Source organism: Colletotrichum gloeosporioides (assembly GCF_011800055.1).
Source record: "Colletotrichum gloeosporioides strain Lc1 chromosome Unknown consensus_59, whole genome shotgun sequence".
NCBI classification, from domain to species: domain Eukaryota; kingdom Fungi; phylum Ascomycota; class Sordariomycetes; order Glomerellales; family Glomerellaceae; genus Colletotrichum; species Colletotrichum gloeosporioides.
The window spans coordinates 541,659-564,159 of record NW_025544704.1 but is presented as its reverse complement, the minus strand read 5'-3'; the positions used below and the strand labels follow the sequence as shown (position 1 = coordinate 564,159).

Below are 22,501 nucleotides of genomic sequence, written 5' to 3'. Positions count from 1 at the left end.
TGTGCTCTGGTAGGGCTGCAAATGGTTCAGCGGCGACGAGACGAAGAGGCTGGCAGCTACGAGAGCAGTGTGTGAAGGCGAGGGAGGGACAGGACAAGACAGGACAGAATGGACGAAGCGAAGCAAAGGGTCAATCGAGCCGGACGGGGTCTGGTCTACAGTGTCTGGACTCGGCTGGATATATAGCTTGTTGACAAGTGTACTGCGGTAAGGTCTACTGACGAGGAGCTTCTCCCGCGCCCCTCGATGTTTTAACAGCCCCTCCTTTCTCGAGGGGTCGAGGCGAATAGTCAACCCCAGTTCCCCACGTCGCAACGTCACGCAGGGTCGAAGCTTGTTGGCAGGGGGTGGGGCGCCGCTGCTGTGTGGGAATTGTTCGGTCGCTGTAAGACCGATTTTTTCTCTTTGCGACTTCCCGCTCCAATCACGACGCCGATCCTCACCCGACGACGACCATCCCCCCGCGACACCTTTGACGATAGTCGCCCAGCGTTGCCCAGTCCGATTGTTTCCTTTGCTCTCCCGCGAGTCTCTAGGAGCGCCAACCCTTTCGCTTTGCAGGTCCAGGCGCGCCGGGAGGGGCATTGGCCGCATTGAACTGCTCACTCGTCCCGCGGAGATTTTTCTGAGTGCGTTCACGTGGTGGGAGAGCCAGGGACGTCGTTGGGCCTTCTGCTTTTTTCCCTGCCTTTATCCCGTAACATCGTCGCTTCTTGTTGAGGGAGGGGGAAGCGCATCTCGCTCCACGAATCGCGACGGTGCCCGACGCGAGATCCCTTGGTCCCCCCGACACTTACTGGCCGCCCCTCCTACCACCAGATCCGCCGTGCCTAGTGTGAACCAAACAAACCGAACTCGTGGGCGTCGGCCACGACTTGTTTTCCGTTCGTCCTCAACACTGGAGTCTGGGTGCATCGAATGCGACAGCGTACCTACCTCGGTCGGTCACCTACCTGATTGATATCGCTTGCATGGATGCGCCTGTGGTCGTCTCAACCGCCAGCACACGCAGCTGGAGTTTAAGTGCTTTGGCTTTTGGTTTGATGTTTTTTAACCCCCAAATTTTGCTGCAGCATGCGTTCGAATTATGATACCCCGTCTGTTACATTGACATGCCGGGATCGGGCGATAGCCGCTCCGGTCTCTGCGGCCTGCCAGATAGGGCGCTCCAAGTCACAGAGAGAGAAAAGATTGACAGCGGCCTTGACGTTTAGACTTACACCCGATAAGACCGCTGTGCGGTTGGTTATCTACCGACTCTCAGGCGTCGCATGAATGATAGCCGTCGTCTTTCTACCTTCACCTGACGTGAGGCCCACGATTGACCCAACTTCCTCTCACCTTGACCGCATCGTGTTACCCGCAATCGGGGAAAGACCTAGACTATACCCGCCCGCAGCGCAGCGCAGTCGGGGCTAGAATATCCGAGGAGAAAACTCGGACCTTTTGTACTCTCTCGCCTCGTTCGTCATGCGCCGCCCAGACTTGGTCTTTGGCCCGCCGGGCGACGAATGGCGCTACGAGACATCGTCGCGAACCTATGATCTCACCCGGGGCCGGTCTCCGGCTTGCACGGTCGGCACCTCCCAGGGCCCCACGGAGACCTTCATATCCGTGAACCCCCACAGCACGGCGCTCGTGATTGTTGACATGCAGAATTACTTTCTGCACCCAGATTGTCGCGACCATCCCGCCGGGCTGGCCGCCGTCGACAAGACCGAGAAGGTCATTGAGAAATGCCGCGAATTAGGCGTCCAGGTACGGTGGCCGCGCATTTTTTCTTTTCTCCATTTTCCCCGCCAGTCGGACTCGACGCCGGGGTTTCTTTGTGCCCGGCAGTGAGTGGGAGCGCTGCTGCTGCTGCTGCTGCACCCGCACTGCATAGGAGAGGAAAGGTAGGGTAAGGTAAGCTGGACGGCAGCGGCTTACGCAGCAGGGTGTAACGTTGGCTTGGCCTTTTGTTGTTTGCAAGCAAGTCATTCATTGATTTGAACCGGCAGGTGATCTGGCTGAATTGGGGCTTGACCGACGATGATCTCGCCGTGATGCCCGCCAGCGTCCAGCGCGGCTTCTCCCGCACGCTCATCCACGGCGCCTCCGCCGACGACAAGGTCGCACGTCTCGGTCTCGGCGGAGATCTCGGCGACGGCAAGGGGCAGTGTCTCGTCAAGGGCACCTGGAACGCCGACATCTACGAGCCGTTGAAGCGGTTCGCCCGTCCCGGGGACGTGCACTGCGACAAGAACAGGATGTCCGGCATGTGGAGCCCGGAGCAGCCGCTCCGGAGGTATCTGGACGGCGACGGGGCCGGGGTGCGGACGCTGTTGTTCGCCGGGGTCAATACAGACCAGTGCGTGCTCGGGACCCTTACTGATGCGTATAACGGCGGCTGGGACTGCGTGATGGTCGAGGACTGCTGCGGGACGAAGACGCCTGGGGCGCCGGAGGTGTGTCTTTACAACGTCGCTGTAAGTCATCACTCCCCTCCCTTTGGCTTTGAGTCCTTTTTGCGATTACGGAAGATTATCGCGGGATGATGAGTCGCTCATTAAGAGGTTGTTATCAGGGCTCGTACGGGTTCGTCATCAACAGCGATACTTTTCTTGCGGGCACGACTTCGTGATGAGAGGATTCTGCGGGCGGGTAGCCACATGATGCGCTCCCAGCCCTCCCTCCCGCCGCCTTGCGATTCTGTAACTTTTGCCCGGCTGAAATGTGAATGAGGAGGTGAATGAGGGGGCAACTAGACAATTGAGGCCAAGCGGGGAGGAAACATTGGACGGCCTATCTTTTACGAACGGCGGTGCATGGCCTCATGCTGCTACGGTATGAGAGGGCGATGAATGGGTGGCAGCGTGGGGTTTTCATCACATCCAAGCACCGACGACGGCTGCGATGATTCTATACAAAATTCGACAACCACATTTTTCAATCACCTTCACACCAGGGGAATAAACACAACGTAGTGTGCATATGAAAGATTGTAAACTAAACTCAATATCTAAACCAAATAAATTGAATCAAGAGACAGCACGCTGACGATAACCGGAACATAGAGGCGATAGTTGGAGTTCCTTATCGAATTTCGTCAGTGCAAGTAGGGTCGGGAACAATGCCGTAGATGGCTCCCATCTCACCAATCGCACTCTTGCCGTCAGCGCCAAAAGGCGCGATCGCGCCAGCCGTGATGGTGTTTCTTTCCAGGTCGTTCAGTATCTGGTAGTTGAACCCTTTAACGTCCGACATCAACGTGTTCAGGAGGTCCCACATGGGGTTGTCGATAGGCATCTGTCCGAAGTTGGCGTGGTTGGTCAGATAGCACTCGACCTGTTCGTAGATCCAGTCGAAGTCTTCCTGCCTGGTCGGGTCCCCAAGGGTGCCGCCCTTGTCCCCGCTCGGCCTCTCCGCCTTGATGTCCAAGCCCCCCTCGCTGAAGTGCTGCGCGTTGAATTTCACGTTCCGGCGGCCGAGGCGGCGGTTGTTTTCCTCGGTGACGGGGCCGGGTCCGAACCCCATACGAAGCATAGTAGAGTTGTCTCCGTGCTGGTCTCCCAAGTAGGCGAAATGGACGTCCACGTCTCTGACCCTGGCTCCGAAGACCGGGTAGGACCGGGCCTGGCCGTCTCTCTGGGAGAGACCTCCCGAGACGGTGCCGTTCCAGTCGCCGATGCGTCGCACCTCGGATCGCATGGCTTTGGAGAGGTCGTCCTCCACGGCGGCCACCATCTTCAAGTCGCGTTTAACGTTGTTCTCGTTACCAAGCCATATCAGACCAACGTCTTTGATCTTTCCCCACACTGCGTCTCCATGCTCGTAGAATGAGTGGGCGATCAGGCCTCCACCGAGGGCGGTACCGATCGCTCCGATGACGCACTTGATGCCGGGTGCGGGCTTGCTATGGTCCTCGGAGAAGTCTATACAATCGGTGATGAGGCCCCACAGACCGAAGCCTGCAAATGCAGGTGAGGTGGCTTGAGCAACTCTGAGGCCGATGGTGAGATACTTGTGGGTGGGGTTTTCTTGACGCGCCTCAAGCGCTGTAGCTGGGACAGAATCAGCAACGGGGGTTGAAAGTTCTGGCGAGATCGTGCACGTACTGGTGACGGGATACTCGAGAGGGAGTGCCACGAGCTCCGTAGTTGAAGAGTTCATGTTGTCAAGCAACACTGGGTTCTCCGTAACGAGCACTGGGGCGGAAACAAGCTCGTTGGCGTGGCCAGAGGACGCAGATAGTGAGGAATTCATCGGAAAGATGCATGAAACGACGGCTAGGGTGATGATTACATTCCAGAGAACGAGTAAGATCATGAAGGGGTGCCCCGTTCTAGACTTGCGCTGGCTTTGAGCGGAATGGCTTCCAGGAAGACCATCGTAGCTGCCGTCCTTCTGAGGGAAAAAATACATGGTGTTGAAGATGAGTGTGGTGAGTTCGTTGATATTGAAGAATTGTGCTGGTCGGATGTTGTTGGTCTACTGGTTCTGAGAGCTGACCTGGGAAACGAGGTGAGCAAATCAAAGTTATATACACACTTGTTTCTCAACTATCTCGCAGCCTTTCCTCCGAAGAAAGCGTTTTCTGGTCGATCCATGATGTTTGAGTCCGCTGGAGGTGAGTGCTGCCCAGCCAAGAGTGGCAGACCCAACATCTTGCATATGTCGGGGGCGGCAGTATGGAAATCATGCTTTGAGAAGCGTGAAGACATCGCCCAGTTGAAGACGTTAGAACCAAAGGTCTTCTTCCAACACACTCTTGACTATTGAAGCTGACCCTACATCTGTCGTTGAAGCTCTCAAAATAGGTAGTCGAGCCGCAACGTCACGGCACGACTGCAAGGCTGTGCAGTGATGTTGCTTCATCGCAGAATGCTGGGCGTGGCTAAACAGACATTTCTGCATCAACCCGACACGATGCCCGCTTGCCGACCTGCCTGTTTAGAAGTCCAGGCCCATATATTGGGTGAATTGCGTGCAGACGGGAACCCACTGCTGTTGAGTGACAGACACTCGGAGTGATAGGAAAACGGGAACTGGCGATTCTCAGCTGCTGCAAAGTAGGGATTCAGCACTGGGCATTGGAAACAGCTGGCGATATATGCTGTCGCGTTTTCCCGAAAGGGCAAGACATTCGGCCGAGATTGGCACCAACCAACAGCTGCATGCTTCTCGTTCTTTGCCGCGGGCCATGTTACATTGTTGGTGCTAAGTTTATCATATCATGCTTGGCTGGGGACGGAAGTCGCACACGGCCCCCAACGCGAATGCGCGTTCGGGGGTCGTTGGCTATGTTTGTTTGCCTCGCCCCGCCACGAATACATAGAGTCAACTTCCAACCAACACAACGTCACATACCGATTCCTTCAACGCCGCGGACACCTCTCCGTGTCTACGCTTCATGACCCTCTATATGGAGGCCATTGTTGGTTCCTGAACTGAACCACATGCGTTGTCAAAAGTCCATCGCCCTTCGTCGCACACTCACTTCGATATTCCACGCCTAACGCGCGTACCCATCATGGCCGACCGTGAGACCAGCTTGAGCAGTAGCGCAACTGCTGATGTCGACCACAAAGAGCTCGCTAGTAGGTAGCTTCTCTATTTCCTAACAGGCGAAGTACTGATTTTCTCGTTTGCTAGTCAAGAAAAAGGCGAACAGCAAGCTATGGATTAAAAGTGATGGCAAGGTCGACTGGCACGCGGTGTACACCATGTTCTCCGCGCTTTTTGTTCAAGGCTGTTTCATTTACTTCTTTTACCGCGTCTCTCTCGCCTATGAGCGCAACGGCACGCTGTCCGGGTTGATTATCGCGGTCACTGTGTTCGGAGTCCTGTTCACAGCCCTGACGACATTGTGGGTTGGAGTACACCTGATAGCGTGGTATCTCGGCTGTCTGTGGTGACCAGAAGTCCTGAGGGCTGGTACCATGTTCAGAAGGATCGAGCGGGGCTTCTTTGACGACAGGCATGTATTTGGGTTGAGACTCTTGAGTTTGATGAAGAAAAGGCTCTATGAGAAACGTTCAACTGCGTCGTTACTTAGTCGCGCTGAGCGCAGAAAAGCGCACAGGAACCAGAAACCAATTTGAATTGCATTTCCGCTCAAGGAGAATATTAGAGGCAAAAATTGGAAAGGAATGGGCTGACTTTATGCTTTGTTAAATGAGAGTATTTGTGTTCTTCTATGCAACTTTCCTATGACCGCTTACTCGGCTATAGGCTAGCTCATGGCGTTTCTTTGAACTCGCTACCTCGTAAAGGTGACTTTTCCACCACGTCTTATCATCGTGAATTATAGCGCTCATTTTAGCCGTAGACACTCTTCTGGGGCAACGGCTTATCTTTTACGAACGGCAGCGCATGGCCGCATGCGGCTGCAATACGAGCCGGCGACCAATGGATGACCACGTGGGGTGGATGAATTGTCTCCGAGAGAGACACACAGAGCGAGACCGCCCCTTCAGCACCACGAGGGCATCTTTGGGTCAGGCATTGTTCGCCTTGTTTCGAGCTCTCGTGTGAGTGTGAGCGCAGAAGGGTTCAGGGAAAACTTGGATAGCAACAATGTCTTGGCTTTGCCTGACCTCTCACGATCCTTTTTTCGGGTCGACATGGGCAACAGTTCAGTCTACCAAACACAACTGAGGATGGAATTGTGTGCAATCATGAGCTTCAATTCGTCGTCCAGAGCTATGTGACCGTTGGAAACTCCTCGTCAGTCGTTTCTCCCCCCTCAACGGCGCCGCCGTGGCGGCTTATGCACGACGAACCACACCTGCCAACGAGGCGGGCGCTGCTGACGATGACAGCAGCGGAACTCCGACCCAGGCATCCCATTCGCCCCAGAAACTCTCCCGTTGAGATCTGAAGATGCCGACTTGTGCATCGGGGCTGACCTCTTTCCCATCCCACCCTGACACACCAAATTCTCACACAAAGCAGGAAAAAAGAGTGAGGTTCTCAAGTTGTGTAACGCCCTGTTGCGCCCCCCAAACACCGTTTGAATATTCGTATCCCCCTATTGATGAACGCCAACGTATGCATTTGCACACGCGAGTGATTCTTTGATGAATGTGTGCTCGCTTGCTTTGGTGCGACCGGACGCCTCCGTCATGACGAGCGCCGGCGAGTGCTCTCAAGTTTGTTTTCTTTCCGCAGGGCAAGAGGTCAATTTTTCAACCGCTGATGATGTTGACGTCGCCCTTGCAGATGCCGTATGTGCAGCAAATCTCGGGGCTGGCCTGTCCGCTGAGGATGAGGTCGCGCTTAAGCTGTTGAAAGATGTTAGAGATGCATACGTAGATGATAGCTGAGTAGTTGGGATACGAACATCTGTGCAAGGCAGAGGTCTGGCTTGGATAATGGCGCCGAGGGAGAAGACGGCAACGGCCGCGGAGACGATGGTGTTGAACTGCATGATCGCTGATGTGTGAGTGTGTGTGTGTGTACGTGTGTGGCGGATGGCAAGGCAGGTAAAAGATATGTTTGGCTGGTTGGTGATCGAAGACGGCTGCGATAAGCGAAGGAGCTCAGAGTTGAAGCAGAGCGGGAGGCGTTCGGAATGTTGGCGTTGAGCGAGAGACAGGGTTTTTATATGATTAGGCCGGAAGCGAGTGAAAGAGGACGGGACGAAGGGGTCTCTTTCTTCCTTTCCCTTCTGTGGTGAAGCCCTCTGGTACGGCCCAGGTCGTTGTTGGAATGTTGCTGATGTGGGATGGGCAGTAACTCGGACGAAGGCACGGCGGGAAGGGCTGGCCTTTATCAATACGGGGCCAAACAAACAACATGTACATATTTTGCGAGTAAGCACATATTCGTAGACACCCACCACGCACACAGGCACACGCACACATGCATACGATACGTACACATGGGGCGAGCAGGCTGTTGAGAAAAGCCCGACGGGAAGCCATGGGTGACGGCGTTAGCCCGCGCCACCTCTCGCAGCTTAATTGCTCCTTGGGTACGGGGCTACGAATTTTGGCCAACGCCCATCTCCCGCTCTGGCAGCGCGATCGATCAGCTTGGGTTTAGACCGACGGAACGTCCAGAGTCGAGGGGTTCCGGGAGGAAACAATAGACCAGAGCAAGGGATGAGGGGCGTTCTCAATGCGCCATATGCTGCTGGGTACAGTAATTACTGGGGGAGGCTTCCCTCTGGCCCCCCTCGAATCTCAAATCTCGTCAATTCTAACGTGCGTTACTGAGACACCGCAGCGGGGTGGTTGATGTTCCCTGCTGTTGCGGAGTCATCATCAATGACAGTTGCCTCCGACGGGTTCGCACCTGCGGAAACAGACATGTGCGCCCGTTCTACGGGCGCGGGATAGAGAGCTTGACCGGGGGGATGTGTGTGCATGTGTGTGATTGTGTTCTTGCCAAGGCGCCGATGATCTGCCATCGTGGGACTATGGGTGCGTAGGGTGAGTACGGAGACGGGTGACGATTCAGTCATATGAAAACATTGATTCGCCCGCACCGAGACCCCGAGAAAGGGAACCAGACGCTAATGCCAGTCCGTCTTCAACAGGTTCTTGGGAATGGCTAGCAAATCGGCAGGGACCGAGAACGCTGGAGACATATTGTAACCGTGTGGTGCCTGGAGGGCACGCCGTGTGTGTGCTATCAGGTACGAGGAGAGACTAGGGTGGTCTTCGGCTTAGCGCATATTTGGTGGAGGGGAGCTGAGGCCACGCAAAAACCGTGACGAGCAAATGAGGCGCGGCAGAGCCGACTGAGGCGTTGAAAAAAAGTAAAATAAGAATAGAAACTGTGGCTGAAGGTGGGCAAAAGATGATGTACGGCTCAATGGTGGTGGACGATTGGGTGAGAGACTGTCCAGATCGAGAGCCGCGGCCAGGGAGCCCGAATCTCAGCCCTACTGCAGAATGGACCGTGAAAAGCTTCCAGATAGCGTGCCATTTGTTTTGTTTCTTTTGCATGGGTTAAGGTAGTCGCTTCTGCATGTGCTAAACATCAGACGACCGCAAAACGAAACATGGGTTGTGGCTACGCCCGAAGCACGCTTTTTTAAGATTGCGCGCTTTTGTTATGTCGTGGGCTCGTGGGTTTTGCGTGTCCGGAAACTCAAAAACCTCTTAACATTCGTGATCGTCAAGTGTTACTCTGCGATCATCAAAACAACGTATCCGCACGGCACAACCGCGGAGGAGGTTTGCGCTTCTTCAGCCTTCAGGCGGGGTGCCTTGCTAACATGGTTCGAGTCCATGCATCAGGCCGACCGCAAACGGCGTCGTCCAACGTATTGGGGGAGAGGACAGCAACGTTGCCCTGAGCGGCCGAGCCAATGGCAGCGACGCCGGTGCAAGGAGAGGTAGTGCGAACTAACATGGGCAGGCGAGTGCTTGTCTTTCAATTTGCTTTTTGGCTGCCACGGGTTTTTGAAGGGAGCTTTCGTGCTATCAGACGATAGATTGCGTCCTACTTCCCTGCGTTGACGTAGTTTCAGGATGAAGATGGACCTGTGCAACGACTGCACGGAAGGACGGCAGGTCTAGACTGGACTTGGCTTCCGACAGGATCTGTCTGCTCGAGATCTGACCCGGCTGCTGTCGTGTTGGAGACATTGACGCTGCCGATTTCCCCGCCGTAACATTGCCAACGATCATGCCGTGCACCGTTTGTGCGAGGTACTGTTCCTGCTGTTGACTTCGTTGAGCTGTTCAGTGCTTGCGAGACATGGTGCAGAATGCGGTTAGTTTTCAGCTTGGTGCTCGCAACCGGCCTTGGAGTGGGGGTTTCGGGCGCGCGGTCTTGGTACTTGAAAGCCGGTGAGGTCTTTCTTGCCGTCAAGTCTTGGAAGACTGCATCTGTCGCAACGTTCAGGGAGCGTGGTAAGTAGGGAATAAGAAACAGCAAGACAGAAGCAGCAGGTGATCAAGTCGTCGATCACTGCAAGTGTTTATCATCTTGCGCCCTCTAGGTTTCTGCCATGTGAGGAGTATTGGAAGACATTGATAGAAGATGGCTGCCCCATTCTCCTCGCTGGCTTTATTTGGGTCTCCATTGCTTGTGGTGGAGGCCCCAACGCCTTGCGGTTGACGACAATGGCAAACCTACTTCACCGAGGAATGCCAAGCAATCTCGCGTCCGATGATCGAAGCCAGGCTTGGAACTTTGCGGGGCTATCGAGATTCGCGGCGTTCTCGCATGTGGAAGGGGAAAATGGCGGGTTGGTGGAGAGATTCCTTGCGACGTTATGACGTGCGTTTGCGTTTGGCCGCCACGGCAAGCTGCCATATGATGGCGGATGAACTTCTTTGATGCGAGAGCACGCAAGATGCTCCTTCTCCAACCTCACATGAGGCGAGGGGAGCCCTGCCTTACATAATACAAGACCGCGGAACGATATGCGGAAGGAACCGCCGTGTCACACCGCCACACCGCCACACCGAGTCAAGTGTGGCTGCAACTCCCTCGATGAAGGGAATGCTGAAGTAAAAGTTCAAGAGGCCCGTTGCCCAGGAAAGCTAAGCTTTACTACTATAGACACTCAAAAGATTAGTATAAAGCCCCCCCTGGCAAAGTTGACCGATTAGAGGGCTTAAGAGGCCTGCAGAGGTATAACTAGAGCCCTATAGGGGTAATAGCAGGGGCTAGTAGGGGTAGCAGTAGGGGTAGTAGCAGCTGAAAAATAGTAAAATCTAAGACTTATAGTATTAGTATATATAGCAAAAACGTACTTTTTTCATGCTTTTACCCACTGTAATTAAAATAGAGGACTATAGCCTAATTAACCTTATCTATAAGTACCTTAAAAAGGCTATTTTTAGTTAAGTAGAGATATACTAATTAATAAGTTATAACTAATAACTACTTTAAATCTTCCTACTTTAAGGTATAGTAATAGTACTACCTTACTTTTTAAAAACCCTCCTCTCTAGAGGTCCCTATAGGTATATCCCTTATAATAATTAATAATAAGGCTAGTAAAGCTAATAATAACTAGTACTTTAGCTAGGTATAAAAGTATAGTTATAGTACTATTAAACTTATTTTATAAAGTAAGTAGTTAATTAACTACTTTATTAAGTAACTAAGTAAGTATTAATATAAATAAGATAAGAAGCTTAAGATTAAATGTAAATAGTAAGAAGTAGAAAGCTTCTTTTTTTAAGTTAATAAGAAGCTTATTATAAGTTAGGTACCTTAATAGGCGTAAAGATTAAACTATAAATATAATCCTAAACGTCTTCTATAGTAATATAATATTACTTAAGGTCTACTTAAATATAAGTATTAGAAACTTTATTATTAAATACTTCTTATTTAATATAAGCCTTATAGTTAAAGGTCTCTTAGCTTATATAATTAATAGTATAAGCTAAGATATCCTTAATATATATCTTTAAGATCTTATTACTATTAGGGTTAGTACTAATACTATATTTAATAAAAGCTTTAGCTACTATTTCTAACCTCTTAAGGGCTAAGTAGTAGGTAGTAGTAATAATAATATAAGTAACTATAATACACTTTATAGATATACTCTAAACGAAAGGCTTCCCTATAGTAATAATAGTAGTAGCCTCTACCTATAGAACATACTACTTAATAGCTTCAGTAAGCTATAACTTAAAGGGTTTATTAATAGCTATATTAAGAGGTTATAAAAGAGAGGTTATACTAAGAGGTATTAATGCTAATATAGTGCTAAAAGCCTTCAGTTAGCTAGTAATAATAAGGGTCTTATAAAAGCTAGCTATATCTATAACTAAAAGTTACTCTCTACTAGTAGTTAACAGGCTATACTCCTAGTTAATCTAATAAGTAAAAGAGACCTTATTATTATAAGTAATAGCGTTAAACTTAATAATAACTTCTTAGCTATAGAGGTAGCTTTTAGAGGCTTTAATTTTACTACTTAATTTAATAAGCTTACTATAAAAAATCAGCTTAAGCTTAAGCCTCTAGATACTATTAGTATATATAAATAAAATTAAAATAGTTTACTACTTATTTTAGCTATTATATTCAGTCTTACTAGTAATAGTATAGTAGCTAATAACTAACTAAGTACTACTATTAAGGTACTTAAATAGGATAAGAGTCTTATTAAGGTTTAAGATATAGCTATAAAGGAAGTACTAGCCTTTTTCATAATTAAGCACTTTAGTATAAGTATCTAGATAGAGTTTTTTAATTAAGTAGGGTTAGTTAATATAATAGTAGAAGTATAAAAAGTTATTAATAATCTTAATATACTCTTCAGGTAACTTAGAGGCTTACTTAGTAATATAGTAGTAAGAAATATTCCACTAGTTAAGAAACCCCTAGAACTAACTATTAGAGAAAGTAAAAAGATACTAAACTACTAAGTATATATAGATAGTAGGAAATAAGTCTTAAACTATTTAATAAAACTAACTAATAGTTATAATATAGTTCTTAGTGTATTATTAAATAAAAAGACTATATAGCTAGGTTTTAAGAGTTAGGTAGTATAGTTTATATATAAGATAGTATAAAGATAGGTTAAATATCTAAGTATGTACCTACTACTAGTTACTAATCGTTCTATAAGGTATTTAAAACTACTCTACTACCTTATAATAAATAAGTTAATATATATAGCTATTAAAGTAGCCCTCCTCGCTATAAATACACTACTATTAGCCTAGCTTAATAATAATATAGTAATATTCTAAGAATATTAATATATTATATCTCTTAGAGTTAGTATATATATATTTAACGTACGTAATAGGCTTAGTAAGTATATACTTTTTCACTACTATTAGAGTAACTTAAGGCCTATAAGGCTTCTTCTATAGAGGTATCACCACAAAACCTAGGCTAATATTAGGGTTAATTTCACTAAGAACGCATCATAGCGCTATACTAACAATATATAGCTTCACTTAAAGCAGGGAAAATCGCAGGAATAGTTAATAACAGTACTTAGTAGGAAAACAGAAGACTTACCGCCTGCTGAATAGAGTGTCAGAAAGGCTCCAAAAAGAGGGTAGGATCGTCGGAAAATGTGGTGTTTTAGGCTAAGTGTAGTGGGGGGCAGGGGTGGCGGCAGGGGGGGCTTTGTGCCAATCTTTTGAGTGTCTACGGTACCCGCGGTCGCAAGGTCAGGGTTCGCGCCCACAAAGAGCCCCTCGATACGCTCCGAATCTTGCGGCGGCTTCCTATCACCAATAGATCGGATTGCGCGCTGATTCAAGGTCACGACTAATGGAACAGAACTCCCATTCGCATCTAGCTCCAAAGTTCGGACAATTCGTCTTCTTGGCACCCCAGCCCTTCGTTGATTGCTTCCCGCTGCAGCATGGAAGCAAAATTGCCCCGTCGTCACCAACCTCCTGCTTCCATGCATTCGGCATCGGCATTGCGGCAGCGCCAGCAAGATTTGGTCTCCATTGCGGGAACCCTGGCTGCCCATACGACCAATTGCAACACTCGCAATACCTATCTAATCGCGACGATCCAACGGGGAGCTCTGAAGCTTGAAGATAAGGAAGTCCTTCAGCAGGAAACCCTCGACTCTTTGCCTTTACGTACACTCTCCTGCTCGTCTTTGACAGCCTCCCACGTCGTTTGCAGCTTCGCGGACATGGCCGTGGTGCGCTTGGACGATGCGTGGGCAATCCCGCCTTATCTTCTGCATCTGTCTCTTGGCTCCGACGGGGAGAACCTGGGGTAAGGTAGTGTGTGTGTGTGCGGACAGCAGCGATGCGCGCGAATGCCGCACGACCAGCTCCCTCACCATCGCATCGCCAAGTTTCGAGCCACCTCACCTCACCTTGCTCTCTCTGCCCTGTCTTGTGATGCCACTGTCGATATGCTGTGCATACAGAGTGCAATGTACCGAGTACTTGACAGACGAAACGATCTGCTCAGTTCCGCAACTCTCGCCTGACGACCTCCATTTTCACCGAATTTTTTCTCCTTCGAAATTCGCCATTGGACGAACGGCAACCCGGGAATCCCGAATTCGCCTCTCTGCGTCTTCTAGCTCTGCCTTCAGACTCCAGCGCGGCCCCCCTTTACCGGACCTATCCCAAACGGCTCCCAGCTGCCGGCTGACTTCCGAGCCACACCAAGTACCCGCTACTCATACTCCAGGGACGCGCTGGTGGGGATATGTCGATTGATTCTTCAATGCCGCGGTTCCTTATCTTTTGCTCCCCCCACCAGTTTCGCGTCAGAAAGGCTAGGACGTGGTGTGTGCTTTGCTGCACCTCTGCGCAAAAAAGGTCGTTGCCGTCTCTCGAGGCCCCGAAATCTGGGTACGAAAGATCCCGTAGAATTCGCGCGCGTCGCCATCGCCCTGATAAGGGCTCCTCCACTTTCCGTCGTGTGAATTGGGATATTACTGCCCCCGGGTCCGCCACCATGTTGCTGCTGTTGCTCATCGTCCAATCTTCGTCGCGGACCTTTCCCTCCCCCTCACTGGTGATCGGTAGCTTCAAAGCGCCTTGAATTGAGTTTGCCCATCGTCGACAAGACACCGCCGTCCTCCATCATCCCGCCTTACTTCGTTGTGCTGAGCCAAGCCAAGCTATGAACTTCCGGTGACCGCTTACACAAACTCCCAAAGAAACCAGCGAGAGAGACCGGGATACCGACCATGGCGATATTCGAGACTAAAAGCGACGTCGAGTCGAACGGGGAAAAGAAGGATGTGGCCCGCGGTTACGTGGGGGCCGACGGCGTCCACCAGGAGGACTTCGAGGCGGGCACCAGCACGTATGCGAAACTCCAAAGGTTGGCGGGCAAGTTTGGCGTGGAACAGAGAGGTATCGAAAGAGTACCGGAAGATGAGCGTACCGACGACGCCATAATGAACGTTGGAACGATGGTGAGTTTCGCTGGTGAATGTGTGCGCAAAAACCAAGAGATGTGGTGGTTCTGACGAAAGTCTTCATAGTGGTGCTCCGCCAACATGGTCGTCTCGTCCTTTGCCATCGGCGTTCTTGCTATTCCGGTATTCAGTCTCGGCTTCGCTGACACGGCTCTGACCATCGTCTTTATCAACTTCCTCGGTGTCCTTCCCGTGTGCTTCTTCTCTACCTTTGGTCCCAAGTTTGGTCTTCGACAGATGGTTCTGTCCCGGTATTGGTATGGCTACTACGTCGTCAAGCTTGGTATGTCGAATACTACCTCTTCTCACAAGGGTTGGCGCCACTAACACATGCCCAAAGTTGCCGTCTTCAATATCCTCGCATGCCTGGGCTGGTCCGCCGTCAACTCCATCGTCGGCGCCCAGCTCTTCAACGCCGTGAACCACGACATGCCAGGATGGGCCGGCATCATCATCATTGCGCTGTCGACCCTCGTCATCTGCACGTTCGGCTACCGCATCGTCCACACCTACGAGCGCTTCTCCTGGATCCCCTGCTTCATCATCTTCCTCATCGTCCTCGGCGTCTTCGCCCACTCGGGCAACTTCAATAACATGCTGCCCCTGAACACGGGGCCCTCCGAGGCCGGCTCCGTCCTCTCCTTCGCCGCCAGCGTCTTCGGCTTCGCCACCGGCTGGACCTCGTACGCCGCCGACTACACCTGCTACTACCCGCCGTCCACCTCCCGCATGCGCGTCTTCCTCGTCACCTTCTCCGGCCTCTTCCTCACCCTCTGCTTCACCGAGCTCCTCGGCGCCGCCGTCATGACCGCCAGCGTCAACGACCCCATCTTCAGCGCTGCCTACGCCGACTCGGGCATCGGCGGCCTGCTCGCCGCCGTCCTCGTCCCCAAGCTCGGCGGCTTCGGCCAGTTCTGCCTCGTTATCCTCGCCCTCTCCATCATCGCCAACAACTGCCCCAACATCTACTCCGTCTCCCTCTCCCTGCAGGTCCTCTCCCGCCACACCGCCCGCGTGCCCCGCTGGATCTGGGTCTTCGCCGGCACCGGCGTCTACATCGCCATCAGCATCCCCGGCTACGACCGCTTCGAGGCCTGGCTCGAGAATTTCATGCTCATCATCGCCTACTGGCTCGCCATCTACGAGGGCATCAGCATCACCGACCACGTCGTCTTCCGCCGCGGCCTCGGCGGCTACGACATCGAGGACTACGACGACCCCTCGCGCCTGCCGCCCGGTCTTGCCGCTTTCGTGGCCTTCCTCATGGGCGTCATGGGCGCCGTGCTCGGCATGTCGCAGACGTGGTTCACCGGCCCGATCGGTAAGCTTGCTGGCGGCGCGTTTGGCGGCGACATTGGTTTCGAGCTTGCCTTCTCTTTTGCGGCGGTTTCATACGCTGGGTTGAGAGTCGTCGAGAAGAAATTCTTCAAGAGGTAGTTGTTGTCGTGTTAGGCGGCATGTGTGGGATGATTTGTATGATATAGATGCGTTGTACATATTGAAGGTCTGAGGCGTCTACGGTGTTGGGCGTCGATACAGGGAAAGCTCTAGGTCATTTTTGGTTCCGACTTTCAGTCCATGAGCTGGGCACGTCGTTCATTATTTGTCTAGCACTTGCATGGCGGACCGATCTAGTAGCGAGGAATTTAGCTTAGATAAAAGTATACCAGCGAGCCAATTGAAAATTGCAAAAACCAACGTGGGCTTTGATTCCGATTACAATGCTCAACCACAACTATTTGTATCTCCCTCCTTGATCGCTTAACGCTATGATCGTAACTCTTTCGGGTGTTGAGAGTGTTCCTTTCCAACATTACGTTATTAATTGAAGTCTGTGTAGTTGTTAAGACGCAGCAGCATTGACGTGTTCAGCACCTAAACCTCGACTACATTTTGCTCGCACCACGACGAATGTTAAAAATTATCAATACTCTTGTGCTATGTCCATACACGTAAGTTGAGCGCCGCTTTCATGTTTAAGAAAACGCTCGGCGAAGGATATATCAAGCACAACTTGACAAATAACATCTCGTTAGCGCTACGTCTCTATGACTTGAGGTCTTAACTATTGAAGAAGATAATGCTAACATGAGGAAATCATGTCAAATGGTTGAGAGTACTAAACCATTCTAAATCACATTTCCACACTTAAAACAAGATGTACTCCCAAGATACCCCCTTTTCCCCATAATACATAAATATGTGTAACGTGGAGGATTGTTATTTTTATCTTTGTCTGCTTTTGATATTTAAGTGTAGGCTGCTGGATAGATTTTACGCTGTTAGTGCGGCAAATTAAGCTGAACAGTTGCCTTATTCACGTTTATTTAATCTATTACAGCCAACTGAAAGTGTTTCTCAATTTTAGTTCAACATAAGACGTTCAATAGTCACCTTGATTTAGTGAAATATATTTTTAGCACATACTGTGATAACACACTGTTTTCTTTTCTGTTTTCTTTATTTGACGTTCTACTTATCACTCTATTCTAACCTTTTTCTCATGAGACCTACTACCTGTTGTGGCGTTTCTCCTGTCTGTATAGAAGAAATCTGTAATTTTGATATGATAGAAAGCGCTCAAGACATTCCTGGCTAAACTCCCGAAAGTTTGTCATTATGCTAAACATTGTGTAAGATATAGCTGAAGCAAGGTTCCAGAAGAAGAGGGGGAAGAAAGCACAACCTTATTAAGACTTCGTCTAAACGTCCATTACTTCAAGATGCGTTAGTGTCTATTTGGAACAGAGACATTGTTAAGGTAATTGGTAGGTTTCGTCTCATCATTACGAGGGGGTTAGCCCCACCTGTTCAAACTCTCAAGGAACAACAGGATTTTGCCCGTCACACTAATCTTCGATATTGAAAAGATCCGGGCTGGTCCCGAGCTATCCCGCTAAAGCTTAATTACTGCTTGAGCACTATTAAATTGACTCGTCATATCTCGGCACTGGTCACCGCCCCACACATTGCCGAACAATCGAATGCAACTACTTATATTTGGCGACTAATGCAAAGGGCTTTGTGATGCTGTGTCACAGAATCCAGTATCCACGGACTAACTATGTATGCTTTATACTCCTTGGATTTTCCTGAAGCGCCAAGCAGAATGTTCCCCACCAACCAGCTGGTTTCACCCTGCACACCCGTCCGTTTGGGGGAGGCTCCGTGAGTTTAACCAGCTGGATGCCAACTTTGATGCAAAAATATGAAAATCGAATTACCCTCCGCCATCCATTGGTGTCGTGAAGTTCTTGCAGTTCCCCATAAAAGAGCTGCGCCTCATATCTCTTGACTCCTATGATGCTTTTCGTAATAGCCGCGGTGAACCGGCTACGTATCCGTCACCTCAAGACTCATCGTCATCCGACACGCGAAAGCGAGCTGGCTTCTTCCTAGCCCTAGCGGCACGCCGCAAAGAGGGATCGACAATGTCATCGTCGTCATCATCGTCCTCCGATTCGAATTCGACGCCGTTGTTCTGATAACTGGATTCGCTATCGTTCACTTCAAAGAAGGGAGCAAGTCGCCCTTTGCGCTGCGAACCCGGTGCGCGAACCACAACGTCATCATCCGTATCGATCAGAGCCAAGCGAGCTTGTGATGTTGAGGCACGTCTAGATCGCGACGGTCCCCTGGCTGTGATCGTGTTCGCGTCATTCCGTTTTCGACCCCTTGAGCGAGACGGAGTTGCGTTGACATCAAGCTCCTCGTCAACATCCATGTGATGGATCTCAGGGCTGAGGCCGCGCGTGGCAAGCTTACGTCCACGGGCGGATCTCGGAGGGTCAAGGCCGACCGAAATCGTATCACCTTCGACCTCCTGGCTCCTAGAGGACGCAGTGAAACTTGCGTGGATTTCGTTCTTAACATCGCCCATGTAAGCCTCATCGTTCTCAGCCGGGTTCGTTGGTCGAGGGTTCTTGGGCGGCCGCCCGCGACGTTTCTTCTGGACGGGCGAGCCCGCCTCTGACTTCCCGGCAGCTGCCTGTGTCTTCACAACTGATCTAGCCCTGCTCGCAGTTCTGGAGGCACCAGGACGTCCGCGTCCCCGTCCAAGTTTGATGCGCGGAGATGTCTGCGTGGAATCATCCGCTTCTGAATCTGTGTGCAGATTCTTGGATTTCATACGGCGATGCTTTCGTTGAGCAGGAATGCTGCGCTTGCTAGCGTCTTGCGCATCCTCAGACTCAAGGGACGGGTGGTATTCCTCCTCCTCATCGTCACTCCTGACAGCCCGTTTTCTTTTCCGCCCTGGGCCCGACACGACTTCAAAATCAGCCAATGCCTCGTAATCGTCGGCTGTCAGCTTGGGCGCCTCTTTACGGGCTCCAGTGCGAACGCCCTTGGCAATTTTGGCTTTGGCGAATTTCTGTGTAGTCTGCTTGACTGCAGCCTTTTCTGTTCGACGTCTTCCGCCCCGGCCTCTCTTGACCGGTGCTGCCTTCTCCTCCCCGCCCACTTCGCCATCTTCGTTGTCTGCCTTCTCCTTAATCATCTTCTTAGTCAGGTTGGGGAAGTTCTCGCCATAATTAAAGAACAGCTCCTCGCCCGCCTTGATACTGCGAGTGGCCGAGAAGCGGATGCGGTACTCTCCGTTGACGTAGAGAATACCAGGCTGGACGTTGGCTGCCTCCACGGCATGATTAATATAGCGGCTGAGGTTGCCATAAATAGCGGCATCGACCCAAATACCCTCATAATCCAAGAGACTGAACACGTAAGAAGTACTCTTCTCAACAGCAAATGCCTCTCCGCGTCTTGCTTCTCTCCTGACACCCTCATCCGCAACGATCAGCTCTCCAGTGTACTCGATGACGAACTCGTCTTGAGCAATGTCTTCCGCTGTGAAAAGGCCGTAGCCACAGCCCTCCAATTGACTTTTTCCCAAGACAACTGCCTTGCTGACACCTCGTTGAATGGCAATGTTCTGGCAGCCCGTTTGGAACAGGGCATCGTCATGCCGATTTGCAGGGTCAGCGCGTTCCACAGCGCCGCAAGTCCCACAGAGGTCGGGATCACACTCGCGGTTGAGTTGCACGCAAATGCAGGGGCGGCCTTCCTTCTGTTTCTGCAAGCAAGTCTTGCCGCTGGCATGGCAAGCACAGCCGGTGAACTTGTACGCGCAGCAGTCCTCGGTACAACGGCAGAACTTCTCGCAGAGGATGTCGTTCATTATACAGGTGCAATTTTCTGCAGTGCAGGGGCCGTCGTGGTGGCATGGGTCGTTCGAAGGGCGAACCTTGGTGTCGTGGGAATTCGTGTGATCTTGCCAGTCGCCGATGAGCATCTTCTTCTTACGATCATACCAGGGAAGATTTTTGACCCTTGCTGGTTCAAGGGTCTTCAAGGGGGGAAGAGTAATGCCCAGAGATTGTAAGTGGTGGTTGACGTCCCAGCAGGACCTGTTCAGAATCTCAGCAGTCGCGCACTGAGCCTTGACCCTGACCTTGTTGTGATCCAGGATTGTGAACAGGCTTCGCAGCAAATTCGTTTCGTCTTCCGTCCAAGGTCGCGACGATGCGTCAGGAGTATTGGCGTTGATCTGGAAGCATCCCCGCTGACACGGGGGCGGAGGATCCGAATGTTCGAGGTCTTCTTTAGAGGAGATAACACGGTTCGCCGAGAACATCCGTCCGTACATTCCGATGCAATCCATGGAGAAGTTGCGCTTGTGATTCTCAATGCTGTAGTCTCCGTGTTCGCAAGAGTTGCTGTAACAGATCAGACAACCCATGACTGTATGGGTTTCGATCCAGTGCTCAAGAGATGAGGCTTTCTCATTGTCACCTTTAGCCGCCTTCTTGGACTCAACAATCTCGTCCACAGACTTATCGAGCTTCAGCACGTCGCGCAAGAGAACTCCCCGGTCTTTTGGCACCTCTTGATAGAAAACGTAATCGAAAGCCTCAGTGAAAACTCTTGCTGCCTTCAAAGCTCTCGGTGTGGCGGCTAAATTGTCATCGCTATGCAAATTGACAAGACTCGTTTTTTGTTGCGGCGTGATGGCATCATCAGACTCTGAACTGGCCATATGACGGATGAGAGTCGTCCGGTTACAATTGTCGATGTTGAGCTTCTTGAGCCAAGAATCCAGGAACAGTGACAGGGTGGCGGTACGCTCTTTGCGAAAAGTCCTGTTGACTCGGTCTTCGCGATTTCCTAACGTCTTGAACCCGCAGCTAGCATCCATCCTCTCAAGCTCGTTCAGCCATAGAAGGTAGTCTCGCTCCTCTTCCGGTTCCAGATCGCGGATGACAGGGACAAATTTGAGCATGGAGTTGGGAGAAAGGACATTTTTGACGATTTCCGTGTGATGAAATCGGTACTTGGGGACGGCGTCCTTGGTTGACTTAACGCAAACTGGCAGATAATGAGCATCTCGGCCCTGATCCGCTTTTCTCCCGCGAAAGTGTTGCTGAGGCGAAGTCAGCATTCATGTACATATTTTGGATCTTGAGATGCGGCAGAATGATGAGAACAGACGTCTCGCCATCGATGTGTACTTACCTTGACCCGAATCTTCATGGTCGTTCCCTTTTCCTCAGTCGTAGGTGAGATGCCGACGTCAGCGAACCAATCGTGGCCGGTGGAAACACGTGTTTCCCTGGGCTTGGTAGATTTGAGGGCGTAGAGAACCATTTCCACATGATTTTTGCGGATATCATGAGAGTACTTGGTGAGTGAAGAGGCGATGTGATTGAAGTCGGAGATGCCCTTGTTCGGGGTCTGTTTCTTGGAGTTGGAGACATGCTTGGTAACCTTGGGAGACTGGTTGCTCGAAGGGCGGGTAGAAGATGGCGGAGTGACTTGCTGAGCAGTCTCTAGAGGAGCGTCTGGTCGCGCGAGTCGTGGCATCTCGGCATCATAACTGTCGTCGAGATCGACTGACGTTTGGATTGAGACAGGCGGCGGCGAAGGATCCAAGACCGAGGCTGCATTGCTGGAAACAGCGGTTGAGGCGCCGCTTGGGTCGGAGAGGACACTACTGTTATGGGCAGGACCTAGACCTAGTGGGATACGCGACGCTGAACTTGGAGGTTGGCTGGCCTCAGGCTTGGATTTCCAGCTGGAGGGGGTCGCGCGATCGGCATCAAGATGAGCAAAATGCTTAGGGCGAGGGGAGTTGGGAGGACTGTCGCTGTCGCCTGTCAGGTCGATGAAGTTATTGGAAGCGTTTCCCGAGCTTTGACGGAGCGGGGGCTTCTGGTAGGCGCGTTGATCGTGCTGAGAATGAGAGTGGTGGTGGTGGTGAGGGTGGTGGTTTGAAGGATCGTGTTCTTGATTCAGGTGGAACTTGGCGCACTCGTCGACGTAGGGACCTCTTTGAGCAGCTGCGTCCCGATCGGACCCAGCAAAGAAGGACATGACGGTAAATGGCGAGGCGAAAAGCGACAGAAAGAGGGCGCAAAGGCGGTGGCTTTCTGTCGGGAGCTCGTCTGGCGGCGGTTCTGGCCTCGAGCCTCCTCACTTGCTGCAGGCGCAAACACAGACACGGTCGCTGCTCATGTCCTCTTCCCCGAGATCAGCGTCAGCAAAGCCTGTAAACATTGACTACGGAAGTCTCATGCCAGGCGGCCAGGAAGAAGCGCCCGGTGACGTTGCGCGGTCGAAAAAAATGCGACGCAACAGTCGAGATGGCGGAAGGGTCACTTTCCTGCTCAAGCACGCTCT

The 22,501-nt window shown here is 51.1% G+C and overlaps 5 protein-coding genes across 5 annotated transcripts; 3 read left to right on the top strand and 2 right to left on the bottom strand.

Annotated features, from left to right (window-relative positions):
• Positions 1-1,470: 1,470 nt before the first annotated feature.
• GCG54_00000296 (uncharacterized protein) lies at positions 1,471-2,623 on the top strand (the record flags this gene model as incomplete). The annotated part of the gene is made up of 3 exons (XM_045400437.1): positions 1,471-1,758; positions 2,001-2,468; positions 2,567-2,623. The coding sequence occupies 3 exons, from the start codon at positions 1,471-1,473 to the stop codon at positions 2,621-2,623; spliced, it is 813 nt and encodes a 270-aa protein (XP_045262088.1).
• A 2,889-nt stretch (positions 2,624-5,512) lies between these two features.
• On the top strand, positions 5,513-5,897 carry GCG54_00000295 (uncharacterized protein; the record flags this gene model as incomplete). Its single annotated transcript, XM_045400436.1, has 2 exons — positions 5,513-5,579; positions 5,635-5,897. The coding sequence occupies 2 exons, from the start codon at positions 5,513-5,515 to the stop codon at positions 5,895-5,897; spliced, it is 330 nt and encodes a 109-aa protein (XP_045262087.1).
• A 1,272-nt stretch (positions 5,898-7,169) lies between these two features.
• Positions 7,170-7,411, bottom strand: GCG54_00000294 (uncharacterized protein; the record flags this gene model as incomplete). Its single annotated transcript, XM_045400435.1, has 2 exons — positions 7,170-7,265; positions 7,325-7,411. The coding sequence occupies 2 exons, from the start codon at positions 7,409-7,411 to the stop codon at positions 7,170-7,172; spliced, it is 183 nt and encodes a 60-aa protein (XP_045262086.1).
• A 7,182-nt stretch (positions 7,412-14,593) lies between these two features.
• On the top strand, positions 14,594-16,264 carry GCG54_00000293 (Purine-cytosine permease fcyB; the record flags this gene model as incomplete). Its single annotated transcript, XM_045400434.1, has 3 exons — positions 14,594-14,824; positions 14,894-15,110; positions 15,168-16,264. 3 exons carry the CDS (start codon positions 14,594-14,596, stop codon positions 16,262-16,264), a joined length of 1,545 nt encoding a protein of 514 aa, XP_045262085.1.
• Positions 16,265-18,176: 1,912 nt separating this feature from the next.
• GCG54_00000292 (Histone-lysine N-methyltransferase MEDEA) lies at positions 18,177-22,195 on the bottom strand (the record flags this gene model as incomplete). Its single annotated transcript, XM_045400433.1, has 2 exons — positions 18,177-21,245; positions 21,338-22,195. The coding sequence occupies 2 exons, from the start codon at positions 22,193-22,195 to the stop codon at positions 18,177-18,179; spliced, it is 3,927 nt and encodes a 1,308-aa protein (XP_045262084.1).
• Between the last annotated feature and the right edge of the window lie 306 nt (positions 22,196-22,501).